Genomic DNA, 22806 nt, shown 5'->3' with positions numbered 1-22806 from the left:
GTCCTTGTCATCCATCGCTGTCGCCATCGCCATCCACTCTCCATCCGCCCTGCAGGATTGGGCCTACACATTGTCCATCTCTGGCAATTCGCCTATCCTCGATTCTCTCCAGTGTCCACCACGACCTAAAACTCTCCCTGCGACCGCTAGCCTGCCAACTGCTCCCGCCGAAAGTTCAAAAACTGCCCCCATAATCTTACGGCCCCCGACCCAACAGCAATCTGTCACATCTCACTTTTGTTCGCCATTATCTGTCGCTCTTCTTTTCCTCGGGGGGTGAAAAAAAGTTATTTTGTATCACTTTTTTTTTTCATCATCTTCATCTTGGACCACTGCCTCGCACCGAGTCTCTCGTTTGCCATTTGCAATCGCCATCGCCCGTGGAGATCGACCAGATCTCGAAATTTGGAAGTGTTCCCCGCACCTGAATCCCTTCTCTCCAAAACCCGCCTCAGCTGAACTGCGATTGAAACGAAAAGAAGCGAACTCGTCTCACTTTTCGAGCACACAACCACTCTCGGAACCTGACAGCATCAATTCAGCATGGTCAACCCAGGCCGTGTCTGCTGCATAGCAGCGCCCTTCCTCCTCTCAATAGCGGTGTTAATATGCATGGTACTGGTCTTCCTTGCCGGTACCTTTGACCGCAACAAGACGCTCGACGACCTGTACTTTATAAAGGTAAGCAGGGCTATGGCCACGGATTCAAGAATATTCCATCTAACACGCACTGTGGCTTTAGATCGACATGACCAACCTCACGTTAACCTCCTCCGCGAACCTTGCAGGAGCAGACTCTAACATCACCATCCTGGGTGGCGCCCTCGAAGCCGCCAAGCAGTCCCTGGGTATGAAAGACTACTACACAATCTACCTTCGCAGCTACTGCAGTTGGAATGGCAACGATGTCTACGCAAACTGCACCGACCCCAAAGCCTACTTTTGGTTCAACCCGATCAAGGTCTGGGGCTTGAACAGCACGAGCGTCCCGGCCGACAGCTACCTGCCCAAGAGCTTTATCGATGGAGTGAACGTGTACCACAGCGCTTCCAAAGCCATCTTCTACTTGTACGTGGGTGCTCTGAGTGCCGCGTGCGTCACCATCCTCGTGGGCATCTCCGCCATATTCTCACGATGGGGTTCCTTCTTCACCACCTTCTGCGCTTCCGCCATGGCCCTGCTCCTGGTGGCGGCATCCATCACCGCCACAGCAGTCTACATCGTCCTGAAAGCCGCCTTGAACGACACCTTGAAGAAGGACTACGGCATCAAGTCGACATTGGGTGGTTCGATATTCTCGGTCTCGTGGATTGGTAGCGCGTTTGCGGTAGCGGCGGCATTCTTCTGGCTGCTGAGCGTCTGCTGCTGCAGTGGGAGAAGCCCCTACAACCCAGGCAGCAAAGAGGCAAGACGCACAAGGGCGGAAAAGACCCCGTATACCTATGAGAGGGTGGGCAGTCCGTACATGGGTCCGAGTGATCACCAGAGTGTGCCGTTGAACACGCTTGGTCCCCAGTCGTATGCGCCGCAGAGGGGCGCTGCTTATGAACCCTTCAGACCGCAAGGTGTCTAAAAATGTATACTTTTTCGGGAACAAAGTCTTGATTGGGGAGCCGATGGTGAAGCTTGGTTTACGGTTACATTGCAACAACGGTGACAATTTGTTGGTGGTTTGGGCAAAGGAAGGGATATGACTTTCGGGTTGGAGTATATATGCTCGCCATTGACGCGGAATAGCCCAGACAGGTAACGACGGCATCTAGAGCATTCGGCGCGCCAGCTCAATAACAGAACAAACAACACTACATATGTACCAGACTTTGTTGACTCTGGAGTGGATTGCGCGTTCCCCGTCTTGGACTTTGGAACTCGAAACTTGGAGCTTCGAGCACTGCCTTCTGCCTTCTGCCTTCCGCATCGTTGCGTTGGTTGCGTTGGTCGCGCCTTTAAACAGGAAAACTGGGAATCTATACGTACACATGTATATACCTCCGGCGGCTGGGGTTATATATCGAGTACGAATCGAGTACGGCGTACATCTATATTACATGCACTCGGAGCACATACCGAGCTCGCCGAGTTCATACGGAGCTAGCACACATGGAGGAAACATGTCACCATATCCTGATCTATCTGTCGATCTATCCATGTCGGTTGGTTTCAATTGTTACTTTTTCTTTTCTCCTCTCCGATTTTTTTTTTGTTTTTTTTAATTCTTCACTCACTCACTCTACAACACCCCTCCATCCCCCGCGCGGCTTGTAGCCCACGAGGCCTTCATCCCTCGCCACGTCGGCCGCGGTGCGGCCCGTCAACACACTGACTTCGACGTCCCTGCCCAGGACATGGAAAGGTTCAAATCCACCCAACGATCCAGCGTCGTCGGCCGCCCCGTCTTCGTCACCGCCCTTTGATTCGCGCTTGACCTCGGACGACGAGGACAGACGCGGCCGCTCCCACACCTTCCGCCCAAAAGCGGCTTGGTTCGTCGGACGGAAGCCGCAGGCGGCGCGGTCGAGCGAGAGAAACCATCGGCGTTGGTGGATCGAGTTGATGCTGTTGGTCGCACCGGGGTAGGCGTTGTTGAGACGGATCGAGGCTTCTTCTTCGTCCTCCAACCCCACGTCTGCCTCGGCTGGTTTCTTCAGTGGGGGGAGATGGTCCTTCCAGTCACTGCGGACGGCTTGGGTTGTGACGGGGATTGTAGGTGGCGTTGGCTCCTGGTCTCGGTCGCGGCCTTTCCTGGGAGAAATAGAACGTTTCGACCGTGGTGGAGATGCTGTGCGCACAAGAGAGGATAAGCTTCGGTGGACTCGGGGAGAGCGTCTCGAACTGAGATGATCGAGGTCGGAGTCCGAGGGTAGTTCAACAAGCGGAGAGCTTGATCTGCCTGAATCTGAAGCCTCAGTTTCCTCGGGTTGCGGTTCCCGACGCAATGGCCCAGTCGAGCTCTGATGATTCCGCTTTCGCCGCTTAAAAGGTGGCGCGTCAGGCTGGACGAATCTGTTGTTCTCGTGACTGAGTCGCAGATTGAGAGTGTAGTTCTTTGGCAACCGGGTGCCGTGCAGACGGAGCTTGATCTTGCGATTCTGGAATGCGCGGTGGAGTTTCGATGGTTCAGACTCTGCCTTTTCTTTGCCGGGCAAATCGCTGTCTACATCCAGGTCCGAATCCTCGGTGGATGTAGCATCACCAGTCGCGCTGGTTCTGCCGGAAGACGGATTATAGGCCAACACCTCGTATTCACCAGTATCCCAGAGCAGCATCGTGCCAGTATCATGTGAGGCTGTCTCGATCAGATGATTCCACAAGTTATGCACTCTGGTCTCGGTGGCATTGCGATTCAACTTTCTGCTATTCGGGTTGCCGGGAAGGCCGTACATGATGGCAAAACTGATTGAGCTCGATGCATTACATTGTAACCGGAGATCATAGTGAGTTCCAGCTATGGGATGGTCATGCTGATGAACAACGAAATGGTGGCCCCTGTCATTGAGGTTTCGGTTGTACAGAGCTAGCCAGTCAGAGTGGGAGAGACGCGGCTGGCCTTCAACGGGTGGACGTGTGGACGTGAGAAGTTTGGACGAAAAGAAAGACACATGGTCTCGGATCTGGAGCTCACCAGCTTCGACGGCTGCTGTAGTCGATTTCGTTTCGGATGTCGATGTGATGCTGGGACCAGTGTAGGACTTACGGCTAAGACGGCGTGGATTGGGCAGAGGAGGTGAGATGGATCGTCTCAGAGAGGCCGGCAAGGCGAGATCCGAATGAGAATACTCTGGTTCTGGCTTGGCCGCCGGATTGTCTATATTTGTATCAGAGTTGCGTCTCTTCATTAACACTGACGGCGCCACATGTCGCAGGCTCAGATGTCAATACCTGTGCTCAGTGCAAAAGTACTCACGCGGAAAACCTATCCTTCGTTGTCCCCCTCTAATTAGACGCTCGCCGTTTTACTCCCGCTCGGGTCACCTGCTGCTTCCTGAGCGCTCCCTAAGCGATCCCCGAGTCTGCCTAAGCGCTTTTAGTTTTCCTTGTCACCTCTCGTTCACAACATCAACTTATATCAACTTTAGACGATGGGACCCGTTTAAGATGCTGGGGGTTCTCAGTTTAGCCCCCTTTTCTAATATACTCGCCCTGCTTAGGCGCGCTGCTCCTGTCCCTTGTGCTCCCGACATGTAACTAAAGCGGCAAGGGCAGCTAATAATCGTATGCGGTCTACAAGTACTTGGCTGAGTTACTGCCAAGGTGTGGTTCAACTGCTCGCGGCTCACCCCCGATCGGGAAAGAGGATGATGCCGCCCTTGCTCACCTTTATCTCCTACTTTTTCAGGGTTTGTTGGTCACCCTCTCTACAACGCACGCAAAATATATGACGGTCTACCAAAAAGGGAAAAACAAAAAAGACTAATCGACGTCTACAGGATTCGAACCTGTGCCTCCGAAGAGAACACCTTGACTGGAAATAGCAGGGTGTCTACCAATCTGTTAGACTATGAAGCTCATGAAGTCTGCACGTTGTACTTACCGCCTTAACCACTCGGCCAAAACGTCGTGGATAATTGTTGACATATTTTGAAACTCAAATATATATGCCTTTGCACCCTATCTGAATGAAATTACAAACGCCGAGGTGCCGCCGTCTTTGTGGCCACCAGCCACACTTACCTGCTCGATGGGTGGCTTAGCGTGCAGGCTCGGCGAACTATTTTGACACGCTGAAGCCTTGACGGGCGCAGGTCTTCTTCCTCTTAGTTCATACCCCATGAGAGCTTCGTTACTTGGCCTGCCGTGCTTGTGCATAACAATCTTGGCCAAGGATCGTGAGTTGAGACAGGCTTTGGAACTTGCCAGCTGGCAGCCTCGCGACGAAACTCTTCAACCAGTCGGGACTGGTGCAGGGCAACCGTAGATGACTTTGGAAACCGCTATTTGAGGAGCCACGGCATCTCTCCCGAACTTTCGTGCTCATCAGGCCAGGCAGGCGTCAACTTATATTGGTCGCGAAAAGCAACTATCCACTGTGGTAGGGAGCACTGTGTGACAATAGCATACCGTGCTTCCCGGTTCTCCACCAGATTCAAGAGCGCAAAACCCTTCGGGACAAGCACGCGAATTAGAATACTGGCAATTTTGTGAATGTCTGATGTTTGGAGGAATTTTCTATCTTGATCGTGAGTGCCAGAGATGATTTGGCATAGTTCTTCTGGCCTGAGCTAGCTTCTTCCCCGGGGCCATTATCGAAGTCTCTAGAAGGTATAGAAGTATTCGAGGGCGCACCACGAACAACAAGCGAAATACCACTTGATTATTCTCGTCAGAGGATCATGGGAAATGGTGAATCTCCCCACCTTCACCTGGACCGGGGAGCGTCATGTGTAAGTGACCCGTCTAAAGTTGTTTATGCTGCTTGACTGCTTGCGTTTAGGCATAAGTGAACTGGCAAACAATCGCGTCCGACATAAGTCAGCGCTTCCACTATTTCATTCTTTGGATCAATCTCAACCTCATCCATTCTTGATTTTTTTCTTCCATGGCAAACCGACGATTCAGTCATGGACGTCCCTTGCAGATGGACAGGCTGCGGGAAGCTAATCTCGTTCCCTAGTCTTCCCCGGCATATCTACAATGTACACGGTCTCGCTAGTGGCTTTGGATGCGATTTTTGCGGGGTTCATGATACATCAAGTCAAGCAGAGCAAATCATCCGCTCTCATATCGGCCAAGAACATCCGAGGCGAGCTGCACTGGTATGCCTTACCAACCGTGCCTTAGCACACTGCTATCGACGCCGATTCATAGAAAACAACCCAGCTACGAGAGGAGTGGCATCAAATTCCTACTGAAATCGCCATCATACGGACAGCGTTAGCTCGTCGGAGCAGCGCAACAAGCCGCCCGGAAATCTACTCTCACCCGTGAAGGGCGCTGGACAGTTCGACCTCCTAGTTGCTCAGAACCAGTCTGACCATTCAGAAACCCCGACGCAATTCACTTCTCCCGAGAGTCACGAGTATCCCGGGCGTTCGAACCATCTTGAACCTTCCGAGGCACAGTATTCCTATGAAACTCCTGAAGAGCAAACCTACATCAATTCCCTCCAAGCGCAAGAGAACCATGAACCTCATCAAAAGAGACAAAAATATGTCGAGCTTCTTGGAGAGCCCTGCCGAGATTGCAGCGCTGCTGCCAGTAATGACTCACTGGAAGTACTTTGCCACACTTGCCGAGCAAGACGAAAGCAAGCATGAACCCCATGAAAAGGTATTCGATGCAGATGAACACAGCGATGATGAAGATGAGGATAGTGATATTCAAGATAAAGTGGTCAACGAAGCGTCAAGAGATTCAATGGATTGGGACTTTAGAGAACAACAAACCTGCCTCGATTCGACCTACGAAATACCAGTGATGCGTGCCAACCCATTAAATATTGCGGAAAAGAGTCTGCGAAACACAATTTTGAGTTGCATCGATGGGCTAACTGTCAAACATGTCGCGGACATCCTTGGAAAGCATGGTACTAAGCTTGTTGAGGGTTGCACGTATCGCGTTAGCTAGAACCTGCTAAGCGATGTGAAGTTTTCTCTCAACCTCGACAATGTGGTCGTCGCAATGCTCAAAAACAGCCGCTGAGAATGTAAAGTCCCTCATTGCGGAGCCACGTTTAAGCATGTAGTTGGTGTCTATATGCACCTGCAGGCACATGGCACGATACTTCTCACCAAGTGGTATTGTGGCGGTGTCAGTTCTACCGGAAAAGAAACGGCCTTTGACGATCGTGCTGCGTTTGACTCACATATCGTGACCGATCATATGGGCTCACAAGTATAGCAATGCAGCTGGACGACGAGTGCCTAGGATTGAGGTCCTGCTGACCAGTCTCATTGGGAAATTGAAAAAATCCTCCAACCTAGTAAAGCAATGAGGAAGCGGTCGCATACCTTCAACCCAACCGCTGCGAGGGATGGGAGCATGTGAATTAGGTATTCTATCGGGTTCAAAAAAATCAACGCACACCGTGGATATACTCAAAAAAGCCCTAGAATACCTCTTAGATTATCACAGCCTAGTCTCCATTTCCAGAACCAATCCGGGCGCACTCCTCAGACATCTTCGGTTGCCAGGCGGAGAAGTGGCAGAGAGATTTGAAGCGCCTGCAGAAAAAGATCAATCTAGCAAATGGCGATCAAGCAAGAGATCAAGCAAGAGACTACCAGTCGCGCAAGTATACTCACCGGTGCCCTTGGCCAGATTGTGGGTATGTGACAAGCCATCCTCCACTTATTCGCCTCCATTTCTTACCATCTTACATGGGGTGACTGAGAGGATGCCCCGAGAAGGGTTGTGACTATGTCATGTATCGGGAACCTGACTTTCTGGAACGTCACAGAATGCAGTGCCATATTAGCAGCCCTCTCCAGTGCGGCCATCAACACTGTAGCCAAGCGTATTCAAGGGACCATCTCGCAAGCAGAGGCCATCTGCACTACGCCACTCTCCATCGGCACTTTGAGCTCCATTTCAAAAGGTGTCGAAATAGCTCTCAGATTCCAACTCAAATCCGAGACTCAGGTTTATTGAGTACAGTTCGTGTGCCTGAAGGGAAGCTTCCTTCGAATGGCGAACACTGGAACACTGATGCTGGACGAGCTCGACGTACCTAGAGGCGGAACGCCGGTCCTATCGAAAATCACGAAATTACCAGTTCCTAGGTGGCCGCGAAGACGTCGTTGTTCAGGGTCAGAAGATGACTTGTTCCGGATTTTGGTACCACGATCGCCACTTCTCTTGTGTGGACTCTGTTCCTTTGAGCCTCGAGACAGCCATAGCGATCTTTGTCCCGAGATGGCTACAATATACGCTGACACCGACTTGTGACTTTTGTATCCACATCATGTCGTTGATCTCACGGCCGTTAGCGAGTCTGCCGCTGCCATATTGTTTTGGAGAACAAGTCTGACTTGGAGCCGAGGATTCGGGTTGGTATTGGCCAGTTTATCAACAACCACGCCTCCTTTGAAATAACGAGAGCCTCTAAGGATCTCCCCCAGAGCGGAGGAGTATAGACACTTCAAGTTGACACTTCCCTGGCGCATTTTCATTGTCGATTTTGAAACGGTGTATCACCAGGCGCAAAAAAATCCGCCTCGATATCTCCTCTAACTTTACTGTTCGTGATGGAAATGGTAAAATCATTGTGAGCTGCGTTATCAACAATGAAGGGTCACTAGCACCATGTTCGAGGTTGAAGTTCGGCGCACAGGGTATACCTCTCCAAGAAAGCTAGGGCTTAAGAGACATCGAGGGCCTACGGAGATCAAACTCCCTCGCAACGCCAAAACGCCAAAGGAGATAGTTGACATCCTGATTTCTGCAGGCTTGAACTCTAACATACTCTGGATAGAATATTCCAGAGGCTGCTTTGACCGACATTGCATGGAGCTTCTCATCAAACAAGCTGGGATGTCGCCCGAATCAATCCTTCCGCTTCCCGATAGATGTGGGACGGTTCTGCAAGATTTAATGCTTTGCCTACCGGGTAAGTCAACACTGACTCATTTTTACCCTGCCGCATCTAACAGTACTCACAGGCCTGGCCTCGTACAAACTCGGTCGCATTGCTCCGTTGATGAATACAGAGAATCCAAATTTGCAGCGACTGCATTTCTCAGATGCGGATGCTGCGGTTCTCTCCGATGTTCTTAACCTCTGGGTCTTCAAGTATGGGGGATCTGAAACGGTCTAATGGAATAGGATGATGCTGCTGGGGGCAAATGTACCTATTGATCAAGGCAAAGAGAAGCATGCGTTTCATGGGATTTGGGCGTCGTTCGAGAGGATAGAATGGCCCATGAGGATCAGCTGGGAACTGGGAGCGGATTTGGGGAGACAGCAGTCAATCGAACTCCGTGGTTTGGTTCGAGCAAAGGCAGCCTATCTAGACTCTTCTGTAATGAGCATGCGAGATAATCCAATCCTTAACGCCTACAACATCTCAACACGCGTAAATCTAGCGACAGCCCGTCTCAAGAATATTTCCGAACCTATGATGGAGTACAACACAACCAACCACAATCCGTGCCACAGCCAATGCGAGAACATATCTCCTTGGAGTCTAAACTTCCTCTGCACATTAAACGCCTGACCGTACCTCATGCCGTGGATATAGCACTCCCCGATCAAGGTAAGTGTTTAGAAGAGATGAAAGGGACGCTATTTTATACTTGAGGTGGGTGAGTCGAAGGGGAGAGGAGAGGGGGAGGAAGGTTAGGAGAGAACCTAAGGGAAAGAGCCGGTTATAGAGACCTAGAAATAGAGCCCACCGATTGTCGCCCATAATAGGACCAATCTTGAGAATCGGAGTAAAAGAAACTGAGTAGAATTTAGACCGTCGCGATGCGGGTTAGTTAGAGCGTGAGTCGAGGGGTAAGCAAGAGGTGAGACCAAGGTGAGACGAGGGTAAGTCGTGAGCAGGTGGTTTTAAAAGCGGCGAAATCTGAGTAGATGTACCGTTGCTTGAAGTGGTGATGATTCAGGAACACAAGGGATCTAAAGTCTTTAAAGAGAAATGCTATCTACTTCTCAAAATATTCGCTGGAGGCGTGCCCTTTAATCTAGGAGCTGAAATAGAGGTATCACTTGCCCATCTAACTCTCTCACCGGGTGAAAGACCAAGAAAACCTTCCTTTCTAGATTACCACCTTAAAACCGTCACAAGCCTCATAGACATGCACCCTCACATCACTTTTCATCTAGAGTTCCATTCACTATAAGACTGGGGTCAATAGAAAGACCTCTTCCAGGCTAATCAGGTGATATCAACCTCGTCTCGTAATTCGTCGTCGTTGTTACGCTGTGGGCATTATAAGTGGTGCCCTTGAATTCGCGAAGGGCGAACCTCGAATCAGCAATCACGTGACCCTTCACGTGACCACAGGTCTTCGGTTAGGCTCAGGTTAAAGTAGCCTTCGCTCGCCCTCTAGGATTATATTGTATATGGCAGTTATGTTTTTCACTCTCGAGTAAGTAATCTCGGTAGCAAGATAGGTCAGAGGAGTCCGAAAAGGGAAAGTCGGAGGCTGAGCACCATTCGGTTCATGATGTCATTGCCAAGGCGAATTCCTATGATGACTAAGGATTGATGTCAGCAGCTGATTGGCTTGTATTGGGAGGCAGTCTTTCGCTTACCCAAGAATTGGATAACCATTTCCACTCGCTTACTCCAATGTGTTTTCTCCTTGCCTGACTGTTGACTTACAAAGTCTACTATAATGCGCCCTGGAGGCTGTTCTCGAGGTGTCCACAATGCTCTCTCCGACACCCAGGTCCAAGTATATAAGTTTTCTTCCCACTCGATGTTCTCCAGTTTAGCCCATCAAAAAACGAAACTCTTCATCACATCAACAGCACTTCTCACAGCTCTCACAGCGATTTTCATGCTCAGCAGCAGCAATAACATCATCCCAAATACACAGGATTCTATGAGAGCAACCGCCGTGCTCAGAGCAACCATGTCGAGCTTGTCACACGCGAAGATCACCCCGCGACCTTCCAAGACCCGAGGCGCAGCCAACCATGGCTGGCTCGACACCAAACATACCTTCTCCTTCGCCGGATGGTACGACCCCAGATACATGCAATACGGATCCCTCCGCGTATTGAACGAAGATCGCGTCATGCCTGGTGAAGGGTTTCCGACACACTTCCATCAAAACGCCGAAATCTTCTCCTACGTGCTGTCGGGCGAACTGACCCATCGCGATTCCATGCAAAAGAAGGGCGCCGAATCTGACGACAAGGACAAATTTTACCGCTTGCACCGCGGGGATGTACAATTTACCACGGGCGGAAAGGGCATTTCTCACAGCGAGTACAACGAACATAACAAGGATTGGGTGCATTTTCTTCAGATCTGGGCATTGCCATGGAAGCGGAACTTGCCGCCTATCTACCACACCAGCACTTTTTCGGACGAAGACAAGCGCAGAGACTTTGTCACCATAATCACCCCATTGAAGGCCGGGCCTAATGCCACCTTGGAGGACGAGAAGGCAGCCATCCCCGCCAAAGAGGGCACGATTCCCATTCATGCCGACCTCGTATTCAGTGCCGGCATCATCCCCACAAACCACACATTCAACTATCAGATCGGCGGCGGAGATGTCGTCACATCCAAATCCGACCGAAAAGTGTACATCCACCTGCCGGAAACGAAAGGGGGCAAGGCCAAGATCCGGCTAGACGGACGAGAAGACGCGATCCTCAAAGAAGGAGACGGTGCATATGTGAGTCATGTCAATGCGGGAGACATGCTCAAGGTTGAAAGCATTGGGGACGCAGAGGCGGAGGTTGTGGTTATCGACTCGGACTGAGAGGCTCAAAAGGGATGGACAATGGCACAATTTGGGAATATGGATTAATTGAACGTTTTATGTAGCGAAGGAGCTCTCAATGAATACTCAGCATATATGCTCTAACAATCGCGTCATGTTGTTTTCCATGGGCCCAGTGCAGGCTTCCTTGGAGCCCCGTATCTCTCCAATCATTCTCTTAAAACCAGTATCTGAGTGAGTCATTGGGAGTCTGCCGAGTCGCGGATCTGCGACCAGAATTGCGGAGTCACGACGAGGTAAGAGTCACGCAGCCATTAGTCGACTAGGGAGCGAGTACTGGGTAGAGGGTGCCACTGGTTATTGAGAGGGGTGGTGGACGATGGCCGGGGAAGCTAGCGACCTACTGTAGTCGCCTAGTCACCTAATAGTCATCTACTGGGTAGTCACCTAGTAACCCTTGAGCGACCAAGGCGAATGGCGACAAGCTCCTATTAATCTACCTGCCCAATCTTGTTTCACCTCCCGAATACGAGGTTGCACGTTTTGCAGCGGCAACTTCAGCTTCAACCGGTGACGATATCTTCAGTAACAGATAGAGACAGAGACAATCCATTGTGCATAATTACGGCTGCCATCGACTGCAATCAGCTGGATGAAAATTCCGGGGTCCGTGTCCGGCCTGCACAACATCACCTTACAAACACACCAAGACTCAACCACTCTCTTTTCCCTCTCTCTGATTTCTTCTTTCTAGACACCTCCCCCCTCGACGTTCCATCCAAGGTGCCGTATGTGCCGGTGCAATGTGTCCTTGAAATCTCTAGCTGTCTGATCTGTCTACATTGGCCCGCGGCCACCATCATGACAGCCCATCACATCTCATCATCGGTCGCAATCTCAATAGCATGTCTGGCCGTTGTAGGCGCTTTGTCAACTCCAGCATTCCGCCAGTTTCTGCTTCGCATTCGACCCAAAAAAGGACAATACCAGGAGCTCTCGCGGCGGTATGAGGACAAAGATGGAAAGGCCACGGAAGAATCTCAGCGAGCGTGTTCCGACGTGGTCGTCCGTTGGACACTAATTATCGTTTCTGCCATCGCTTGCCTCGATGCTTTGGCCACCGCGATATTGACAACGAACCGGCCCAATCTATCTCTCACCCTCGAACAGTGGCTTCAATTTGCAACCTGGGTAAGCCTTGTGATGGATACCGGGTGAAAGCGAGTCGCATCGTCTGACGTCTTTTAGTCGCTGATTTTGTCCCAAACTGTGGCCATCTACGTGACGCCCTCGTCAACGCAGCGATACCGTCTTGGGATCTTTACCGGCTTCTCATGTCTGCTCATCGCCGTTGCTGTGGCGGTCGAGAACATATCGCTATGGCAGTCGAAAGTCGCCCCGCTTCCGCGGAACGCCCATCTTCCATTATCGCTCGTTCAGTTCATCGCTGGGATCCTTCTCCTCTTTGCCAGTCTGTCCATCCCACGGCGGCCGGACGTCTTTTGGAATGACAAGGTGGTCGACCGGCAAAACACCGTTTCTGTCCTGGCCAAAATAACCTTCTCCTGGGCGTCGGCGATTCTTTCTTTCGCGGTGAAGAACAAGGGCCTCGACTACGATGATCTTTACGAGATTGACCACGAAATTCGATCTCGAGAATTAAGAGCCAGCTTCGAGGCTGTCGGACGCAAAGACAAACTATGGAAGACGCTCTTTTGGTCACATAAGTGGGCCTTCATCCAACAGTGGGTTCTGCAGGCAACATGCTCCATCACGGATTTCCTACCCCAAATCGCCCTTTACTTCATTCTCAAGACACTCGAAGCCCGAGATGAAGGCGAAGATGTGGCGCTCACGTCATGGCTGTTGGTGATCGGCCTCGGCTTAGCCATTACTTTTTCGTCATGGCTCGAGGCGTGGATGTTCTTCATCACATTCATGAAGATTGGCGTGCCAATCTACGAACAGTTGTCGGCCGTCGTGTTTGGAAAAGCCATCAGGCGAAAAGATGTCAAGGGCACGGGCAAGAAGCAGGAAGAGGAGGCAGCAAATGGCAATTTGAACGGCGAAGTTGTGGTCAGCGTGGACGATGGCCCCAAGGGAGGAGATCGCGCTCCGGACGAGGACGAGGATGGCGACTTTCAGAAGTCGAAGCAAAGCACCATCAACTTGGTTGGGATCGACTCGAAACGAATCTCGGATTTTGCAACCTTCAACTACATCTTTCTGGGATCCGCCATCAAGTTGATATTTGCCATCAGCTTCTTGTCAAAATTGATTGGACCCATCCCGTTGCTTGCTGGACTGGCGGCTCCTGCCCTGATCACGCCCATCAACATCATGGCCGCCAAGCGATATGCCGCTGCTCAAGACGACCTGATGAAATATCGTGACCAAAAGATGGCAGTGGTGACCGAAGCTCTGCAAGGCATCCGTCAAATCAAGTTCAGTGCCCTTGAGCGTGACTGGTACGAAAAGATTCTCGAAACCAGGAGGAGGGAACTGAAGACGCAGTGGCAAGTGTTTGTGTACGACACCACTCTGATCAGCATCTGGATTTTCGGGCCCGTCATGCTTGCAGCCGTTTCATTGACAACTTATGTTCTGATCTACAAGCAATTGACTGCGTCGGTGGCCTTCACGACCATTTCCGTCTTCGAAGCCATTGAAATGACCTTGGCTGTCATTCCAGAAATGATAACAGACCTCCTTGATGCTATAGTGTCTGCGAATCGGGTTCAGGAATACCTTGATGCGCCTGAACGGATCGACAGCACCAAGGCTGGTGATGCTGTGGTGTTCAAAGATGCTACGGTGTCTTGGCCGTCGGACAATCCTGAGAACGAAGAGAACCAGTTCACGTTGCGCAACTTGAACATTAGCTTTCCGAAGAACGAGTTAAGCGTCATCTCCGGCCGCACTGGGTCGGGGAAGAGCTTGCTCCTGGCCTCCATCATTGGCGAGGCTGAAATTCTTGGAGGCGAACTTGTCGTCCCCAAACCGCCGCTGGCCGCCCAGCGACACGACTCTGTGGCGAACAGGAGTAACTGGGTGATGGAGTCTTCCATTGCATTTGTTGCCCAAATTCCTTGGATCGAGAACGCTACTATTCGCGAAAATATCCTTTTCGGACTCCCTCTCGACAATGACCGGTACCAAAAGGTTCTGCATGCGTGCGCGCTGACGAAGGATCTGGAAATGTTGCCAGATGGAGAACTCACCGACATCGGTGCAAATGGAATCAATCTCAGCGGCGGCCAGAAATGGCGAGTTTCATTTGCTCGTGCCCTGTACTCCAGGGCAGGCATTCTTGTCTTGGACGACATCTTCTCCGCAGTCGACGCGCACGTTGGGCGACATCTGTTCGAGCAAGCCCTCGTAGGGGAACTTGGCCAAGGCAGAACAAGAATCCTGGTGACACACCACGTCGCCTTGTGTCTCCCAAAAACGAATTATAGCGTTCTGTTATCCAACGGCACCGTCGAACAGGCCGGCAAAACAGAGGAGCTGCGACGAAGTGGAAAACTAAAATCGATCCTGGCCGAAGACGAAGAAGAGGGAAAAAGGGAGGACGAAGAAGAAGCCATCGAGAATCTAACGGTGGATGACGGCGGCGGTCTCCAGAAAATGTTGACCAACCAGTCGCGCCGGTCGAGGCGGAAATCCGCTCTCAGTGATGTTGCCAACAATCTGATGCGTCGTCCATCCCGTGCCAGTCTGAATGACGCGAAGCAAAGCCGCAACCCGCCGAAGAAATTCACGGAGGAAGAGAAGCGCGAGACAGGCGCGATCAAGTACCGAATCTACGTAGCCTACATCAGGGCGTCTGGCGGCTTCGGTTATTGGTTGTTCATCCTGGCCATCTTTAGTCTTTGGGTCGCAGTTTACCTGGCCAGGTCGTATTGGATCAGTGTGTGGACGAGATCGTACCGCACGGAGTCGGAGCATATCTTCCCCCAGAGGCTGGTCCAGCAATCTCTGAGTAGCGTCTATCACCACCTCCACGCTCAGTATTCCGCCGCGGCCATCGACCCAAACCTTCGATATTACCTAGGAGTTTACCTTGGCATCTCCCTCGTCGCCTGGCTGATCGGTACGGTGCGCTACTTTTTCGTCTTCATGGCCTCAATTCGCGCCTCCAAAATACTCTTCGAAGGACTCGCCTTCGCCGTCCTCCGCGCGCCTTTACGCTGGCTCGACACTGTGCCTGTGGGACGCATCCTCAACCGCTTCACCTCCGACTTCAATATGCTCGATTCGCGCATAGCTATGGATTTGGCCTTTATGCTCCACAACATGATGCACGTTCTGTCAGTCGTGATTGCAGGAATATTCGTGTCGCCATTCATGATCGTCTTTGCGATCTGTCTGCTTTCAATTTCCATGTACTACGCCCTGCGATACCTCGCTGGGGCCCGGGAGGTGAAGAGACTAGAAAGCAACGCAAAGTCTCCCGTCTTTGAGCAATTCGGCTCGGTTCTCATGGGTATTGAGACCATCCGTGCATTCGACAAGTCTGACGCGTACCTCGACAAGATGTACGCCAAGATTGACCGACATTGTCGCGCGTACTGGCATCTCTGGCTGTTCAATCGGTGGATGGGATGGCGGCTGAACATGGTGGGTGCCATCTTCGCGGCCATCACCGCGGCCCTGATTGTCTCTATTACGAGCATTGACTCGAGTCTCGCTGGATTTGCCCTGAGTTTCGCGCTCGGATTGAGCGAAGGTGTGATCTGGTTCCTGCGACAGTACTCAAATGTGGAACTAGACATGAACGCCACCGAGAGAATTGTGGAATACAGTAACATCACGATTGAGAATCAAGGAGGCGTGGATGCACCGGCCGCGTGGCCCACCGAGGGAAATCTTGAGGTCGACGATTTGGTCGTGGGGTATGCGCCTGATCTCCCACCAGTGTTGAAGGGTTTGACCTTCAAGGTCACGAAGAACCAGCGCGTCGGCGTTGTTGGACGTACGGGCGCGGGCAAATCTTCACTGACGCTTGCATTGTTCCGATTTCTGGAGGCCCGCAGCGGGAGCATCTACATTGATGGAGTGGACATTTCCAAGATCAAGCTGTACGATTTGCGCTCGAGGCTGGCGATCATTCCGCAGGATCCCGTGCTGTTCTCCGGTACGGTTAGGAGCAACCTCGACCCATTCGAGCAGCAAACGGACAAGGAATTGAAGGAGGCGTTGGCGCGGGTGCATTTGATTTCGTCGACTACGGCCTCTCCGTCGGCTGTGGCCAGCGGAAGCGCGACACCCGTACCAGATCAGCGCGCCACAGACAGCTCACCAGATGCCGACGCAGCGGCGGCCGCAAACATCAACATCTTTCACAGCCTCTCCTCCAAGATCTCCGAGGGCGGGCTCAACCTCTCCCAAGGCCAACGACAGCTCCTCTGCCTGGCACGCGCCATCGTGTCCCGGCCCAAGATCATGGTCCTGGACGAAGCTACGTCGGCGGTGGATATGGAGACCGACGCCCTGATCCAGCGGAGTATCAGAGAGGAGTTCACGGACAGCACGCTGATCGTGATCGCGCATCGGCTGAGCACGATTGCGGACTTTGACAAGATCCTGGTCATGGGGGAAGGCAGGGTGCTCGAGTTTGATACTCCCAGAGAGTTGATGGGGAAGAAAGGAGGTGTCTTTAGGGGCATGGTGGAGAACAGTGGTGAGAGGGGCGAGTTGGAACGGATCATGGGCATAGGTGTCGGGGGTGATCCGGAAGGGCAGGAAGGGCCGGAACAAGAGCAACAAAAAGAACAAAAGCAGGAGCAAGAGCAACGGCAAGAGGAGGACCGTGAAGGCGAAGGGAGAGGGAGTGTCGGTGCCATTGACAGTGTGGACGCCACAGCCAGCGGTACGAGACAAGACGACGACAGTTCCGAGGCAGAGGGCGGTTGGGGAATCTGAATCTGAGTCGGAGCCTTGCGCCAAAACCAGAATCAGAACCAAAACAAGAAAGGATATTGCAGAGGAAAGGAAGCGTTCTCGGATAAGGTGTTGGTAATGGAAAAAAAAGGGTTTCCCTATTTTTCTCATTTTCAAATCATGTCACTGTCACACACAGAGACAGAGGCACCGGAGAGGAGGGGGAAGGGGGATGTGTGAGAGAGAAAGAAAGAAAGGTAGACGGGGAAATGGGGGGAGGGAGACATAGCATATTCGTGGCTGCACATGATATGGAGTACATACCAAGTAGATAGACATAGGTACGGATTGGTGGGTAATAAAAATATCAAATAGTAATGGTCATATTTGGTCGGGGAAATTTCAGTCTGAATTTTTTGTTCATAGGTGGTATTCTAACTTCGGATGAAGTCGCTAGCTTTTGTAGTACCTACATATAGTTTAATGATATGGACGTTCGATTTTAATATGGTAACATTAGGTCCATCCATCCTGCCAGCGATCCCAGCCAGCCCCAGCCCAGGCGTGGCCTTGGACAGGACCGGAGCGACGACGCGCCAGTACCTAGATAGTATAATAGTATTGCATAGTGCAGCCGAGGATGCCCAGTACAAATCCATGCAAGAACCTCGTATACTTTTGGGTACGGGGACACCAGCCTCGTCCTAGTAACCAATCATATCCGAGTTTGCCTGCCGGAGGTGGCGCCTTTCGAGGCCAAGCGTGAGGCTGAATGAGTATTTGGGCCCTTTTCGACCCTTTCTAACAAATCCACATAACCCTCGGGCTCTTCGTCACGTCGTCCCGGCAGTCTCGCTTTCGTAAAATTTCTAGAACCCCGGCAGCCATGGCTGAAGCAGTAGAACTCGCCGCCCGCGTATCGAGTCTGGCCCAGACGGCCTTCGCTGTGGCCAAAGGTCGGGTACAACCTCGCTGACGAGGTAGGCAGCGCCGGAGACGCCGTACGCATCTTTGCCCACGATTCCTGGCTGTTCGTCGAGACTATCAACACCCTTGGGGGTCTCCTTGAGGACTTGCCATCCGTGTCCCGACGTGCTCAATCTACCACGGAGGAACTTCCGATGTTGCCGTGGAGTAGGTTGTAGAGCCGTTTAGAAAACTGCTCGTCTAATTGGAGCCTCTTGTCACCAGATGGAGAGATAGCCCTAGTCGGATGAAGCAGCTACGCCTGCGTTGTTCAGTGGGCTTTCAGCTGCAAGACCAAGGTGCTTTTCTACCATGCCGCTCTCAACGCATTAAAGGGCAATGTATCCCTTCTGGTACAAGCCATGTCGCTGAATGGCCGAAACCCGCCTCACATTCACTTGTGAGTACGCGCTGATGCAGTTCCGGGGGATCGAATCTGCTCATGAGCAGCGGCATATTGTGCAGGTCGATCGAGGAAACCAAAATCGTACTGGAGACTGGTTCTCGCAATCAAGCTCCAAGGCAGCTGCTTTCCGCCAACGACGGAACCATGAATGGAAGAAACCGAGGGCAAGCATGGACATCGCAATCAGTTCTTCGGTGAGTTTCCAAATCGTTCAAAGGGCAGATCTCAGGACCGACGCGGGCCATCAACAGAATTGGCCGTTGTCGCCGTCACCAACGCCAGGATTCCAAATGACGAGGAAGAAGTTGTTGAGGAGCTCGCCAGAGTAAACTTTCTAGAACTTGATCCTCTCGACAGCACCACACAGAGCCAAGAAGAGCGCACAGACCAACGTCAAGGGTCTTGGGGCTATCCGCGCTGTGCAGAAAAAGATTCTCAAACTTGCCGACGAGGCAACGACTGCCACTGAATCGGCCCCCAACACGTAGGGCAACAACATCACGCTCTCGGGTATCAGCGTAGGGAGTGATGGAACCTCGAAGCACTCGGAGACTCCTGTGCGGCAGGAGGATCCAGATGTCAGTTCGCCACGGCAGCAGACTAACGGACGGCCTGCGCAACAGACCTGGGAGCTGGGAGTCGAATAAGGAGCACCGGGAAGTACAGAAAGTGTCGAAGTGATTCAATTCACCGACTCATTAGGATTACGGGCTGATATTCCATACGGCCTGGTTCGTACCTGGAAAGCAAGCGTATTCTCCCTGTCCTACCCAATATTTGCTAATCCCGCCATAGCCTATGCATGCCTTCATAGTGGCCGAGTATCGAGATCTCAGAGATGAGGGCGTGACGTATGGCAAGGCGTTTGCCATTAAGTCTGCCATATAGAGAGGCGAATTCACGGTCGCTTATGTCATGAAAAACTCTCCGGCCAAGATGATTCTTGCTTACAACTGGGATAGCTGTGTGAAGACTGGTTGGAAAGTCGGGCTTGAGCTGGATGATGAAGGACTCCAACCTCTTGAAAGAAACAGTAAGGTCAGAATTCCGTCCTCGAAAGTTGAACCGGTCAGCACAAACTGCAGCTGCCGAAGCCAGCCTCGGCGGACTTGAAACACAACTTCAAGGACCATCAGAATTGGTGAAGCAGAATCAGAAATTAAAGTTTGATAACAACGAACTCGCATCCAATGTGAATGTGGATTCCACCCCAAGTCCAAGCACTCAACAGGGGAGAATTCACGAAAGGAACGTTTCCGACATAAGGTCCGGAATTAGGCGTTCTAATATCACTGGCTTGGCCACCCATGTTGCGAATTATGTCTTCGCATAAGAGGTTCAGATGCGCGTAAGGTAACTGTAATTGTGAAAGCAAGAGCTAGTGCAAGAGGTTCAGAACATGGCACCGCTTAGATCAGTTGAACGAGAGGCGAGCAGCCTGGGTCGCGGCCACAGCAGTTGACACGGAGAGATACAAGTCGAAACTCATGATGGCACAGGGAATCAAAGATCGAAGCTGTGGCAACACGCCAGATACTCCTCGACAAGCGAAAGAGAACTCAGTCGGGGCATGAAAAAGTTTCGGGGGGGCGGGGGAGCAACTCATATGAAAGGGGGGTGAAAAGGTTGATGGCCACGCGAGTAGTGGGAGCCATGTCGAAAGAGGGAGGTGTTGTGAAAGGGGAGGCGTAGGGTCATGTTGAAGGGGGTATGAGTGCGGCTCGGTCAGAACGGGTCAATAGAGAAACATGTGTTCGAACAAGAAAGGCATAACGAAACAAAACAAGACTGCGCTAGATTCGGGACGCGGTGGAAGAAGAGGCATCAAGGAAGACGCACTGAAAGGGACGGCAGGTCGAATGAGGAATCCGTGACGAGAGGGGTAGCAGATAAGAAACGAGAGGAGAGATGCTGGTGTAACAGGCAAAGAGCAGATCGAACAAGAAGCCGTACAGGAGAGGAAACCGTGACGTCCGTAATGCGTATGAGGAAGTCGTGGTAGAAGACTAGGGAGAAGGACGTATCGAAACAGGAAAGTGTGTAGTAGTTTGGATGGAAGAGAAAGCCGTAGATTGCAATAAGGCAGGCGGAAAGAGTAAGGCATATACAAACGAGGACATCGGACATCCAAAGTCCAAGCGTATAGGAGGCTGTAGGGCGAGGCGACATGGTATAGCATGTTGAAAGAGGAAGGCGTCCAAGAGAGGTAAGCGTGTAGTCGCCCGACGCCAATCCAAACCCAGCCTCCACAATTGTGGTTTCGTCTCGTCCTTATTAGAGTGGTGATCTGTCCGAGCGCGCTAAGAATCTCCACCGATTCTTCGGTTCACAGAAATCTGCATTTAATAGAAAGCCAACGGTAAGTCGTGGACTTGTCCAGCCAGGAGCCTTGCCTCCATGTGATCCAGCGCGACGAGGCTCGCCAGTCATGTGACTGCTTTTGTGAGTACACAATTCTGGAGGCTCTCAGCAAAGAAACCGGAACCTGAAGCGCGACGAGCCGCGCCTTCCGGTGTCAGTGGGCTTAGAAAGCAGGCGAGCGATCCTCGCTTACATACTTTGCTGTCAAACGCGTCGTCTCTATTCCTGAGCTAGTTGGTCGACAGCAGAGAGACTCCTCAAACGATTCCTTGTCGGTGGCTCGAGGGAGGGTCCAGGCACTGCTCGTCGGCTAGCGTAGTAGAAGGGCTGTGTACTTGGTATAAAGCACGACGCTGAAACAATTAATCCCAGCCTTCATTTGCGCGGGCCTTGTGGGATCTCTCGTCTCCCAGCTGAAGACAACACTCCACGGCACACTCTGCATTTCTGGATCGCCTTGCAGTGCCATCGTACGTTGTGTACGCCGGTCGCTATGCTGGCAATGACATCTTGCGGATGGGGAATCAAATGGAAGTTGCTGGTCCCAACAACGGAAAGCCGCAGTGAGCTATGATCCGATCTGCTCAGCCTTCTAAGTCCACAAGTCAGATCACTGATCCTGGGCATAAATGAGGCTATAATTCATCCTTACTTGTCAGGCTGTCATGCCTTTTGATATGTTTGGTTGCCGAGCCCTCGAAGAAGCCCTCCAGCTCCATATACTCAGCCGCAAACACCGTAGTAAGGAGAGCCCAGTCTTCAACAGTAGGGATGTCTAAATGCTCGCCATCGTCGCGCATAGTGTGCCAGACGGAAGGAAAGCGCGCAGGGATGAGATGCAAAACATGGACACCTCTGGCAATAAAAGGGATATGATCGTCTTGCATGACATAGCTGCTGAATCTATCAGTCTCCTTTTTGTCCTTTTCGGGTAGCCAGGTGCGCGACGGGTTGCTTCTGAACATGCCCAATTTGCGGAGTCGTTGTTCGGCTTCGGCCATCTTCACATATGACCAATGGGAGCTGTGTTGCCACGAAGGGATCGGAAGGTCTTCTGCGGAGCCGAGAAGATCGAGCAAGACAAACAATTCGATGGAGTCGAGGTAGTTTTTGTAGATACTGGTGGCCGGATGGACCGTGTGCTCCCACTCTTCAGCAAGTGATCTGGCACCGTAAATACTGTCGGTTGCTGTCCAGCTCAAAAAAGCCTCCTCGCCATCGAGAAACAGTACCTGTATTCCCTTTTGCTCCTCAAAGTCAGGATCAATGAACCCTTGCTCTTGCATCGTGTCCCATTTATTTGTCAGCGCAGCGTCTATGGATCTGATGGCATGCATGATCATTGCACATGGTGCTGCAGAGTCCGTCGCACCAATGAATCCATCCGGCTGGTACTTGGAATCATAATGCGCTACCAAGGTCAAGCGTCCGACATCGCCGGGCTGTGTCCATGGAGGATCTCGAGAGGCAATAAGATTCACAAACGGCACTTCAGTATCGCCGTGAGTGGGCGTCTTTGAGGTTGAGTTCTGGAAAGACAATGTCCAGTCTGGCAAGAAAGCGTGGAAGAAATCAACAAAGTGCTGGAGGACCTTCTTAGAGCCCTCTGTTCCGGGGACTCGAGGGATCAAAATCGGAGCTAGAAGGTTGCCGCTGTGTATATCGAAATCGCTGGTGTCTGGCCGGGGGAGAACATGTTGAAGGGTTTCGTCGGAGAGTGGCACGTATGCCAGCCCTCCTGACCAGAGAGATATCAGTGAGATCACAATCGAGCACCAAGTGGGCAGCCAGCACCGCATTTTCAAAGGAAAGAGAGAAGGGGCGCGTTCATTTAGACATTTCCAGGGCCTT

At 51.8% G+C, this 22806-nt stretch overlaps 9 protein-coding genes and 1 non-coding gene across 10 annotated transcripts; 7 read left to right on the top strand and 3 right to left on the bottom strand.

Annotated features, from left to right (window-relative positions):
• Nucleotides 1–543: 543 nt before the first annotated feature.
• Z519_00373 (uncharacterized protein) lies at nucleotides 544–1573 on the top strand (the record flags this gene model as incomplete). The annotated part of the gene is made up of 2 exons (XM_016758131.1): nucleotides 544–681; nucleotides 743–1573. 2 exons carry the CDS (start codon nucleotides 544–546, stop codon nucleotides 1571–1573), a joined length of 969 nt encoding a protein of 322 aa, XP_016625380.1.
• A 652-nt stretch (nucleotides 1574–2225) lies between these two features.
• On the bottom strand, nucleotides 2226–3836 carry Z519_00372 (uncharacterized protein; the record flags this gene model as incomplete). The annotated part of the gene is made up of 1 exon (XM_016758130.1): nucleotides 2226–3836. One exon carries the CDS (start codon nucleotides 3834–3836, stop codon nucleotides 2226–2228), a length of 1611 nt encoding a protein of 536 aa, XP_016625379.1.
• A 579-nt stretch (nucleotides 3837–4415) lies between these two features.
• Nucleotides 4416–4557, bottom strand: Z519_00371. Its single transcript has one exon. It is a non-coding gene; the product is annotated as a tRNA-Cys (tRNA).
• Nucleotides 4558–6120: 1563 nt separating this feature from the next.
• Nucleotides 6121–6564, top strand: Z519_00370 (uncharacterized protein; the record flags this gene model as incomplete). The annotated part of the gene is made up of 1 exon (XM_016758129.1): nucleotides 6121–6564. The coding sequence occupies one exon, from the start codon at nucleotides 6121–6123 to the stop codon at nucleotides 6562–6564; it is 444 nt and encodes a 147-aa protein (XP_016625378.1).
• Nucleotides 6565–7185: 621 nt separating this feature from the next.
• On the top strand, nucleotides 7186–7587 carry Z519_00369 (uncharacterized protein; the record flags this gene model as incomplete). Its single annotated transcript, XM_016758128.1, has 2 exons — nucleotides 7186–7264; nucleotides 7397–7587. The coding sequence occupies 2 exons, from the start codon at nucleotides 7186–7188 to the stop codon at nucleotides 7585–7587; spliced, it is 270 nt and encodes an 89-aa protein (XP_016625377.1).
• Nucleotides 7588–8241: 654 nt separating this feature from the next.
• Nucleotides 8242–8752, top strand: Z519_00368 (uncharacterized protein; the record flags this gene model as incomplete). The annotated part of the gene is made up of 2 exons (XM_016758127.1): nucleotides 8242–8545; nucleotides 8598–8752. 2 exons carry the CDS (start codon nucleotides 8242–8244, stop codon nucleotides 8750–8752), a joined length of 459 nt encoding a protein of 152 aa, XP_016625376.1.
• Nucleotides 8753–10517: 1765 nt separating this feature from the next.
• Nucleotides 10518–11378, top strand: Z519_00367 (uncharacterized protein; the record flags this gene model as incomplete). The annotated part of the gene is made up of 1 exon (XM_016758126.1): nucleotides 10518–11378. One exon carries the CDS (start codon nucleotides 10518–10520, stop codon nucleotides 11376–11378), a length of 861 nt encoding a protein of 286 aa, XP_016625375.1.
• An 822-nt stretch (nucleotides 11379–12200) lies between these two features.
• Nucleotides 12201–17264, top strand: Z519_00366 (uncharacterized protein; the record flags this gene model as incomplete). The annotated part of the gene is made up of 2 exons (XM_016758125.1): nucleotides 12201–12530; nucleotides 12588–17264. 2 exons carry the CDS (start codon nucleotides 12201–12203, stop codon nucleotides 17262–17264), a joined length of 5007 nt encoding a protein of 1668 aa, XP_016625374.1.
• A 1296-nt stretch (nucleotides 17265–18560) lies between these two features.
• On the top strand, nucleotides 18561–19082 carry Z519_00365 (uncharacterized protein; the record flags this gene model as incomplete). The annotated part of the gene is given in 3 exon segments (XM_016758124.1): nucleotides 18561–18788; nucleotides 18812–18919; nucleotides 18933–19082. 3 exon segments carry the CDS (start codon nucleotides 18561–18563, stop codon nucleotides 19080–19082), a joined length of 486 nt encoding a protein of 161 aa, XP_016625373.1.
• Nucleotides 19083–21590: 2508 nt separating this feature from the next.
• On the bottom strand, nucleotides 21591–22754 carry Z519_00364 (uncharacterized protein; the record flags this gene model as incomplete). The annotated part of the gene is made up of 1 exon (XM_016758123.1): nucleotides 21591–22754. One exon carries the CDS (start codon nucleotides 22752–22754, stop codon nucleotides 21591–21593), a length of 1164 nt encoding a protein of 387 aa, XP_016625372.1.
• Nucleotides 22755–22806: the final 52 nt, after the last annotated feature.

This window comes from Cladophialophora bantiana, assembly GCF_000835475.1.
Source record: "Cladophialophora bantiana CBS 173.52 unplaced genomic scaffold supercont1.1, whole genome shotgun sequence".
Lineage (NCBI taxonomy): Eukaryota > Fungi > Ascomycota > Eurotiomycetes > Chaetothyriales > Herpotrichiellaceae > Cladophialophora > Cladophialophora bantiana.
This window is presented reverse-complemented; position numbering and strand designations above follow the sequence as displayed.